We start from the raw sequence: 10,493 nt of genomic DNA on the forward strand, positions 1-10,493 counted from the left end.
ATAAAACAGTAATATGTCAAAATGTGAGTGTCTGTTAATGACTATATTGTATTAAGCCTGGGTATAGCAAGTTTTTTTCATTTTCCACTCTTCAGGATGAAACCTATTCTGTATCATTGTGGATTATCCTCCCTGTGATTATCAGTTTTGGGAAACAGGTGATTAGGGAAATTTTCAAGATGTTAAGATTCCATTTTCTCCAAGTTTTATTCTTCTAAATCTATGGGAATCTGGTTCTGCCTCAAAACAAGATAGTTTATAATGAATTTACTTACAGCAGCTAAAGCAGTCATTGCTTGTAAATGGAAAGATGTGTAGTCTCCCAATATTCAGGTTTGGTATCTCAAAGTTTGGGATTATTTTACTATTGATAAGATCACTGAAGAGGTGCAGTCACGTGCTATAACACCTCAGTATAAGTCTGTAATGGAAAAGTGGTCACCTTCTTAAAGAATTCATTTTGCTAATTATTGAACTTAGATTTATATTTTGTGTTATTATCTATGTGCGGAATTTAAGCTGTATCATATTTTGAAGCTTTATGATTTTATGTAAGCTGTTTGGATTTTCAATAAAGAAAATTTTGAAATAAAAAAAAATCCTCTCTTTGGATTATACAATTGATTGCATTTCTTTTTTTCTCTTGATTAAAAAAATGCTTATTTAAAAGGTTCAGTGGCTTGGCCATGGCATGGTGTAGTAAAGCAAGCAAGATAAATTGACACATTCACCAAAATGCTGCTTAAGGGAAATGTAGGATACAGCTTTAGTCCGAAAGGCCACAAGCAGGCTTTTTTTTTTTTTAAGCAGGAACGCAGTTCCGGCTAGCTTAATGTCAGAGGGCGTGGCCTAATATGCAGACGAGTCCATGCTGGGCTTTTTCAACAAAAAAAACCCAGTGTGAAGTTATGGTGGGTCAGGGGTGTGTGGCCTAATATGCAAATGAGTTCCTGCAGGGCTTTTTCTATCAAAAAAGCCCTGGCCACAAGCATGTTTAAGTAACATCCTTAAGGGTTAATGCGCACAGCTAGGCCTGACAGAGAAGAAATAAAGACAGAAGAACTACCAACACTGCAGTCTTATCAATACCATGAACATAACTTGCACTATGCCTTACCGAAACAATAGGAGGGGTTCTTAGAGCCCAAACTGGATTTATCTGGTCAGTGTGTGTGCAAATTCAAATTTCTGCATGATAAATCCTGGCCAGTGAGCTGAGCTGGCTTCTGCAACCAATTCGTATGTGTGCCTTTTATGGTGTAGATTTTGTGTAGGAATGGGATGTTGCAACCAATTCATGTGTGTGCCTTTCATTGTGGGTAGGTTTTGTTACCTAGGGCTGCTATGTTTCTTCATTCCACCCCGCTCTTCCCCTGCCACTTTCCCTACGTTTGCGACGGCAGTTCAGTCTCGGAAATTTTCATATTAATGGCATTTAAGACGGGCGTAATCACGCTGCTGCGTCGTGCACACTTTGACGAACTACGTCTCTGCATCCCCCCCCCCCCCCACGACTGGTTGTTGCAGAGAACTCCATTTCCCAGAAGGCCATGCGAAGGCTAGAGAGGTCAAACCCAGCCTTTTCCAGGTGGGCAGCCGGGGAGGGTTTTTAAAAATTATCGAGGCGAAGAAGCAAGCTTGGGAGCCATGGAATCCCGCAGCGCTCCTCGTCTTCCTCTTTTGCCTCGGCTGGAGGGAGAATCCGGTGTCTGCACTTTTGCAGGGAAGGTGAGTTGAGCATTTCCTAAAAGAGATCCTTTGGGAAAAGAGGGAGAGGGGGCCGGAGGGAGCAGCAGAGAGAGACAGAGAGGCTTCCCCGGGCGAGATCTGGGCATCAGTCAGCGGAGTGTGGGTGCGCTTTCTCCAACCCCTCTAGTGTCTTCCCTGCAGCCAGGCTGGACTTCCCTTTTCTTCTCAATCCCCTTAGATGGACCGCCGGCCTGACCCAGCAGGGAACTTCCTAATCTGATCTTCCCTGGCCCTCTTAGCCTTGCGGCGTTGTTTTTTCGCGCACTCCACGGGCTGAACCCCCATGGGGACTTTTGGACATGATCTGCCCTTGGAATTGTATTTTGAATACATCCTCTTGCTATCTCCGGCCAACGATTCCAATGAGCGTCACCCTCGAGAAGACCTCTGAACTGGAAAGGGGACTAAAGGTTTTTTTGGCGAAGGAGAGCCAGTTTGTGTAGTGGTTAAGTGTGCGGCCTCTTATCTGGGAGAACCGGGTTTGATTCCCCACTCCTCCACTTGCACCTGCTGAAATGGCCTTGGGTCAGCCATAGCTCTGGCAGAGGTTGTCCTTGAAAGGGCAGCTGCTGGGAGAGCCCTCTCCAGCCCCACCCACCTCACAGGGTGTTTGTTGTGGGGGAGGAAGGTAAAGGAGATTGTGAGCCGCTCTGAGACTCTTCGGAGTGGAGGGCGGGATATAAATCCAATATCATCTTCTTCTTCTTCTTCTTCTTCTTCTTCTTCTTCTTCTTCTTCTTCTTCTTCTTCTTCTTCTTCTTCTTCTTCTTCTTCTTCTTCTTCTTCTTCTTCTTCTTCTTCTTCTTCTTCTTCTTCTTCTTCTTCTTCTTCTTCTTCTTCTTCTTCTTCTTCTTCTTCTTCTTCTTCTTCTTCTTCTTCTTCTTCTTCCCTTTTCCTCTTTCAGAGATCCCCAGTGTCCTTTGAGGATGTAGCTGTTTCCTTCACGGAGGAGGAATGGGCTCTGCTGAATACAGGCCAGAGAAAGGTCTTCTGGGAAGTGATAGAGGAAAATTACGAGATGGTGGCCTCTCTGGGTAAGGCTGTTTTCCCTTTTATTATGAACATGGCAGAGGAGGGAAGGGGTGGCAACTTCCTTTGACCCTCTTGGATTTAAGGACGCATTTCCACACAGTTTTCTTTTTGTTCTTTTGATACACAGCTTCCCCTCAGTGACAAAATGTTGTTAGGGTAGGAAGCGTAAAGGCTTTGACTCACTGTTATGATGTAAGTTTTCTATTGATCCTGAAGAAGATAGAGATCACTGAAGCAAGAGGATTGATAACAGAAGGAAGCAGATTTATTTATACGCATAGGAAGCTCCCCCAGGAAGCGACGGATGAGCAAAAGACCCCTTCTATTCCGTGTTCCCAAATACTTAGTTGTTTTCTTCTGTTTGGGTGACTACATTTCCCAGAAGGAATTGCAAATGCCAGAAGGGTCATCCCTGCTATTTCCAGGTGTCCAGGGCAGGGGCATTCCTCAAGAAGGATGCAGAAATGTATGGGATCTGAAGTTCCACAGGGCCTCTCTTCTTTCCTGTTTCCCCCGGCTGGAGGGAGAATTTGGCTTCTGCGTATCTGCAGGAAAGGTGAGTTTCATCAGCAGCTGTTGAGCCAGAACAGGGGAGGAAGAGAAAATCTGTGTGGAGAGGAGTGGAGGAGGAAGAGCTGGCCAGAGGGAGCATCGGGGGAGAGGCTTCTGAGTCATATCACTGCTGTGGAGGTTGGCAGTTATGTTTTCACTCCCTTGAATGTGTCCCCTACAACCAGCCTCGGCTTCTTTTTATTCTTAACACCTAGACAGACCCCTCGTCTAATCCACCTGGGTTCATTGCCAGTTCTAACTGACCTTTGTAGCTTGCTGCACTCTTAATTTTGGAGCCAGTTTGGTATAGTGGTTAAGTGCACGGACTCTTATCTGAGAGAACTGGGTTTGATTCCCCACTCCTCCACTTGCAGCTGCTGGAATGGCCAGCAGATATTGGATTTATATCCCGCCCTATACTCTGAATCTCAGAGCAGTCACAATCTTCTTTACCTCCCCCCCCACACACACACAAAACAGACACCCTGTGAGATAGGTGAGGTAGGACAACTTTGAGAGCGATAGCTGACTCAAGGCCATTCCAGCAAGTTCAAGTGGAGGAGTGGGAAATCAAACCCAGTTCTCCCAGTTAAGAGTCCGCACACTTAATCACTACACCAAACTGGCTCTCAGTTAATTGGCCAGTGGGATTCTTCTTTCTTTCATGAATAGTCAGGGAAAGGAATAGGTGATCAACTTGGCCATGTTTTCCTCGTTCAGAGACCCCGAGTGTCCTTTGAGGAGGTAGCCATGTTCTTCACATTGGAAGAATGGACTCTGCTGGATCCAGGCCAGAAAAAAATCTACTGGGATGTTATGAAGGCTAACTATGAGACTGTGGCCTCTCTTGGTAAGGATCTTTTCCCTTCTGTAATGATTATGGAAGAATATGGGGGCGGGGGTGGCATTTTCCTTGAACCTCTTTTGATTTCAGGGCACATTTTAATCTGCCTCAGAGAAAAGAACAGAGTTCCCACATTTGGGGATCTTGAAACTCGTGAGGAAAAAACCCCCATAAAATATGTTCATGATGTAAAGAGAAACCTGTTGATAAAGAGAGCTCTGATTGGAAGATGTGCACAATATCTGAGTGAGTGAGGCTGATAGAAGAGAGGAGGAAAGGCATTTCTGATTTGACTGGGCCAGAGGAAGAGGCTGTTGCTCAGTGGTGGAATTTATGATCTACCTTTTGAATGTTCACTCCACAGCCCTTGATGTCGGGATTTTGAGGGGCAAATCTTCCATTTTAGGGCTGGGAAAATTCCAGAGAAAATCTTGTGGAGGAAAACAAGAGTGTTAACTGTGAGGACATTGGTAGTTAGGGGACGGGAAGGCAGGCAAGAGACTCTGCAGCCCCCCCCCCCCCTTCCAGATGACAAGTGGGGATTCAGTAGGCGGAAGTGCTTTTCCTCCTAACTTTCTGCTCTTCCTTGGCCGGTCCCACTGGGGGCCAAGCAGGTCCCACTGGAGGCCAAGCCAGGCATCGACTCTGCCCATGTCCTCTTTACCACATCCTCTTGATCCTCAGAGAATCAGAGGCGATAAATGAAGGCCAAGATGGATTAGGGGACGAGGTCCCCATCTCTTTACTCCATTCTGCTCTGGAGAGGACATGGAGGCTGAGGCCTTCACCAGATGCAGCCTTCTGACCCTGGTATTCTCAGGTTTACTGCCTCTGAATGTGGAGGTTCCCTTCAATCACCATGGCTCATAGACATATGTTTCTCTCCTGCAGGTCTGAACTGCTTTCTTTGCTCACCAGCCCCAAAACTCTCTGTGCTCTTGTACTTTGTTTTCTACCTTTCACATTCTACCTTTCACATCCTTTGCTTCCATTATGAAAAGTAGAGGCATTTTGTTGATTTCGATGCCACATTCTTCCCCAGTGGAGACACAAAATTGCTCTTTCTCCTCCATTTTATCCTCAAAACAACACTGTGAGGTACATAAGAACATAACATAAGAGAAGCCATGTTGGATCAGGCCAACGGCCCATCAAGTCCAACACTCTGTGTCACACAGTGGCAAAAAATGTTATATACACACATACACTGTGGCTAATAGCCACTGATGGACCTGTGCTCCATACACTGTGGCTAATAGGTAGATCTGGCTGAGATGATGTGTCCATGGAAGAGTCCTGGGTGTTCATAGCTGCGTGATAAAACTCTGTATTCACGACACCCCAGGGCATCTGATAGCTCAGGGAAGGTTTTGAATTATCTTTGTTGTGTACAGGGTGGGGTATTTACCACCACCACCCTGTTTGTGATGCCTCCTGGCTTCTCAGAAGGAACCGTTGCTTATGTTTTAAACACTGCCGAGATAGTCTTGGCCAGGATGTTGCAGTTCCCATCATTTTTAGCATTGTGTTCCCTGAATAAAACACCAGAAAGCTTATTAAACTTAGTGTGATTTCGAGATCAAATTTCTGCAACGGAAGCAAGAAATCTCATGCCTCTTCCGTTGGTCTTTCGTTTCTCTTTTCCCAAGTCATTCTGGTTTGTGTTTAAATATTGCTGAGCTTTTAACCCTGACCTGAATAGCTCAGGCAAGCCCAATTTCATCAGATTTTGGAAGTTAAGCAGGGCCTATCCTGGCAAGTATTTGGGTGGGAGACCTCCAAGGAGTACCAGGGGTGGGATACAAAGGCAGGCAATAGAAGCCACCATTCTGAAAACGCCAACCCCCATGAGGGGTCACCAGATGTATATATCTAAGCAGGGCTTTTTTTGTAGCAGGAACTCCTTTGCGTATTAGGCCACACACCCCAGTAGGCCCTGTAAGCTCTTGGGGGATTGGCTACATCATGTGGGTGTGGCCCAATATACCACACCCACATGATGTTCTCATTGTAGAAAATACCATTGTCTATACACTTTACCAGTTAACTGGCTTTTGTACCTTTTTGATTCTTACTGAATTTCTGTCTCTCTTCTGCAGTTCAAGATGTGAGGGTGACAGGTCATGAGATGGAATCAGGAAGGAGATTTGTGGGAATAGACAGCAGTCTGCAGGTGGAAGCAAAATCTGGGAATCAAGTGGGACCAAAGAGACATTGCAGAAGAAAAAGGAAAGCAAAGCAGAAGCAAAGACCAGAATCGGTGGCCTGTCAGAGCAAAAGTAAGGCTGGGGTCTCAGCTCAAGATGGAATGGACAGTAGAAGGAGAAGACCTAATAGTGCCATGAACCAAAAAGGGTTCCACAGCAAATGTGGTGTTGAAACATATCAGAACATTACAGCATCCTGGAAAAGGTATAAATGTGTGGAATGTGGAAAGTGCTTCCATTGGAGTAGTGCAAGAAGTAGGCATCAAAGGAGTCACACGAGGGAAAAGCCTTATAAATGTTTGGAATCTGGAAAGAGCTTCTATAACAGTAATAGATTAACTTGCAAGGGAATGATTCATACTGGGGAGAAGCCACATAAATGCTTGGAGTGTGGAAAGTGTTTCTCTCAGAATTGTGAACTAACTATACATCAAAGGATTCATTCAGGGAAGAAGCGATATGAATGCTTAGAGTCAGAAAAGTGCTTCTCTGAAAATGGGCTCCTAAAAGCTGATAATAGCATTTATACAAGGGAGAAGCGATATAAATGCTTGGAGTGTGGAAAGTCTTTCTTTGGGAATGGACCTCTAAAAGAACATCAAAATGTTCATACTGGGGAGAAGCCATACAAATGCTTAGACTGTGGAAAGTGCTTTTCTCAGAGTAGCAACCTAAAAACACATCAAAGGAGTCACACAGGAGAGAAGCCATATAAATGCTTAGAGTGTGGAAAGAGCTTCTATTGTAGTAATAGACTGACTTGCCATCGAAGGATTCATACTGGGGTGAAGCCATATAACTGCTTGGAGTGTGGAAAATGTTTTTCTCGGAATGGCAGCCTAAGGATACATCAAAGGCTTCATACTGGGGAGAAGCCATATAAATGCTTAGACTGTGGAAAGTGCTTTTCTCAGAGTAGCAACCTAAAAACACATCAAAAGAGTCACACCGGAGAGAAGCCATATAAATGCTTAGAGTGTGGAAAGAGCTTCTGTCGTAGTAATAGACTGACTTGCCATCGAAGGATTCATACTGGGGTGAAGCCATATAACTGCTTGGAGTGTGGAAAATGTTTTTCTCGGAATGACAGCCTAAGGATACATCAGAGTCTTCATACTGGGGAGAAGCCATATAAATGCTTAGAGTGTGGAAAGTGCTTTGCTAAGAATGGCAGCCTAAGAGTACATCAAAAGATTCATAATGGGGACAGGTCACATAAATGTTTGGAGTGTGGAAAGTGCTTCTCTTTGAGTGGTGACTTAAGAACACATCAAAGGATCCATACTGGAGAGAAGCCATATAAATGCTTGGAGTGTGGAAAATGCTTCCCTCACAGTAGTAGCCTAAGAACACATAGAAGGATTCATACAGGTGAGAAGCCATATAAATGCTTGGAGTGTGGAAAGTGTTTCTCTGAGAATGGCCACCTAAAAATACATCAAAGGATTCATAGTGGGGAGAAGCCATATAAATGCTTGGATTGTGGAAAATGCTTTTCTCGGAATGACAGCCTAAGAGTACACCAGAAGAGTCACACAGGGAACAAGACATATAAATGCTTGGAGTGTGGAAAGTGCTTCTGTTTTAACCGCAGCCTAACTGCACATCAAAAGTTTCACACTGGGCAGAAGCCATGTAAATGTTTGCAGTGTGGAAAGTGTTTCTGTAGCAGAAATTCCCTAAAGAAACATCAAAAGATTCATACGGAAGAGAAATATAAAGGCTTGGAGTCTGGAAAGTGCTTTTCTCAGAATGTTGAGCTAACTACACTTCAAAATATCCATACACTGGAAAAGCCATATAAATGCTTAGACTGTGGAAAGTGCTTTTCTCGAAATTACTGCCTAAGAGTACATCAAAGGATTCATAGTGGGGAGAAGCCATATAAGTGCTTGGAGTGTGAAAAGTGCTTTTCTCGGAATGACTGCCTGAGATCACACCAGAAGATTCACACAAGAGAGAAGCCATATGAATGTTTGAAGTATGGAGAGTGCTTCTCTCAGAATGGACCCCTAAAAGTACATCAAAGGTTTCGTGCTGAGGAAAAACTATATGCATGCTTGGACTGTGGGAAGTGCTTCTCTGGGAATGAACCCCTAAAAGTACATCGAAGGATTCATACTGGGGAGAAGCCATATAAATGCTTGGAGTGCGGAAAGTGGTTCAGTCAGAGTGGTGACCTAAGGACACATCAAAGGATCCATACTGGGGAGAAGCCATATGAATGCTTGGAGTGTGGAAAATGCTTCTCTCAGAATGGTAGTCTAACTATACACCAAAGGCTTCACACAGGAGAGAAGCCATATAAATGCTTGGAGTGTGGAAAGTGCTTTTCTCAGAATTGCAGCCTAAAAGTACACCAGAAGATTCATACAGGGAAAAGCCATAAAAATGCTGGGAGTGCGGAAGGTGCTTCTCTCAAAATGGTATCCTAACAACACATCATACTGTTGACAAGCTGCATAAATGCTTGAAGTGTGGAAAGTGCTTCTCTGAGAACGGAACCCTAAAAACACATCAAAAGATTCATGAAGGGGAGAAGCCATATGAACACTTGGGGTGTGAAGATAGCTTCCCTCACAGTAGCCACCTAAGACACATTAAAAGATTCACACTGGTGAGAAGCGGAATCAATGCTCGAAGTGTGAGAAGTGCTCTCTGTTGGAGTGGCTGTCAAGAAAATGGATCCTGCAGTTCAGTTTTTTGTTCTTGGGTTGAAACATTCCTTCAGGCTTTGTATCAAAACCTAGGCCTCTGAAACATAGGGGAAGAGGTCAAAAGGGAAACATCTGGGGGGTTTCTTGAGAAACCTGACAAGTCTGACTTGGTGCATTTGAATACCAGTGACAAGCAGCTACACTATTTGTCACGGAATACACACTTTTGATGCTTGTTTTACACTTCACAGAGAAGAAGCATCTTGTCTTAAAACTGCTTCTATACTGAACTCTCTGTTATCAGATCCATGTTAAGAGAACATCACTGGTCTAATCTTTGATCGGGCAGATGGGTCCCTGCCATCTCCAATCTGGGCCTTAAAATGGATAGTTTATGGTTCTTTATTTCGTATCTGCTTTCAGCTAACATGAGGTGACGAGATGACCTAGGAACGTACCAGGCATACTCTTTTGGACAAAGGAAGTTGGAGGGTTGCTGGACTTCTTTCAAGACGGGCAACCTATGATAGCTATAATTTAGGGCAGGGGTGTCAAACATGCAGCCTGGGGGCTGGATCAGGCCCCCAGAGGGTTTCTATCAGGCCCACAAGCAAGTCTGCTTCCTTCTTCCTTTTTCTTGCTTCTTTCTGTGTCCCAACTTGCTTTGCCAGGATTTCTCAATTGCACAGAAGCTATAGAGCAAAGCCTCTATTTCCCCCATTGGCTGAGGCTCCACTCTTTGGGAGGAAGTGGGGGTGGGGAGGAAGGAGAGCTTGCTGTGATACCACAATAAGTTTTATTTTAAGGTTGTTTTTTTTTTTAATTTGTGGCCTTTATAAAGTTTATATCTCCGCTACCTGCCATTAAATTTTACGGCACACATGGCCCGGCCTGACAAGGTCTCATTTATGTCTGATGCGGCCCTCCTGATTTAGGGTATAATGTGTAGCTAAAACTTATTTAGATTTCTTGTTTCCTCTGCTTATTGGTCTGTTCTTCTGACAATATTCCTGTTCTCATTAATAAAAATATACTTTTACTCTCTCTGGTTGTTCTGTACTTCAGAAGGTGTAATCTCAATTCAGTACCTTAAAGTGTCCACCCACTGGTTTTATATTGTGAAAGCTCATTCTGCAAGTGGCCAACCTTGCAGGGTCGACTTTCTGGTAATCCCAGAAAGACCAGGAGTCTGCCCACTGCCTTCTGATCATAGGGATAGTCAAATGGGTTGGTGGAAGGCTATCATGCTGGGGGTGGGCAGGGGGACACACTACCTAGGATTTTGTAATTTTGAGCTCTTCCACCCCGCTCCCCCAGCAAAGACTCCCTGGACTGGGAATTCTTAACAGTGATGACCTAAGGAAACATCAAAGGACTCATACTGGAGAGAAGCCATATAAATTTTTGAGTGTGAAAAGTGCTTCTTTCTGGATGTTAACCTAACTGCACATC

At 44.3% G+C, this 10,493-nt stretch overlaps 1 protein-coding gene across 1 annotated transcript; it reads left to right on the top strand.

Annotated features, from left to right (window-relative positions):
- Positions 1 to 1,640: 1,640 nt before the first annotated feature.
- LOC132571156 (zinc finger protein 709-like) lies at positions 1,641 to 10,085 on the top strand. Its single transcript, XM_060237834.1, has 5 exons — positions 1,641 to 1,728; positions 2,654 to 2,783; positions 3,207 to 3,337; positions 4,054 to 4,183; positions 6,277 to 10,085. Exons 1-5 carry the CDS (start codon positions 1,648 to 1,650, stop codon positions 8,817 to 8,819), a joined length of 3,015 nt encoding a protein of 1,004 aa, XP_060093817.1. The 5' UTR covers positions 1,641 to 1,647; the 3' UTR covers positions 8,820 to 10,085.
- The last annotated feature ends 408 nt before the right edge of the window (positions 10,086 to 10,493 follow it).

The sequence above is a fragment of the Heteronotia binoei genome, chromosome 5 (assembly GCF_032191835.1).
Source record: "Heteronotia binoei isolate CCM8104 ecotype False Entrance Well chromosome 5, APGP_CSIRO_Hbin_v1, whole genome shotgun sequence".
In the NCBI taxonomy this organism is placed as follows: domain Eukaryota; kingdom Metazoa; phylum Chordata; class Lepidosauria; order Squamata; family Gekkonidae; genus Heteronotia; species Heteronotia binoei.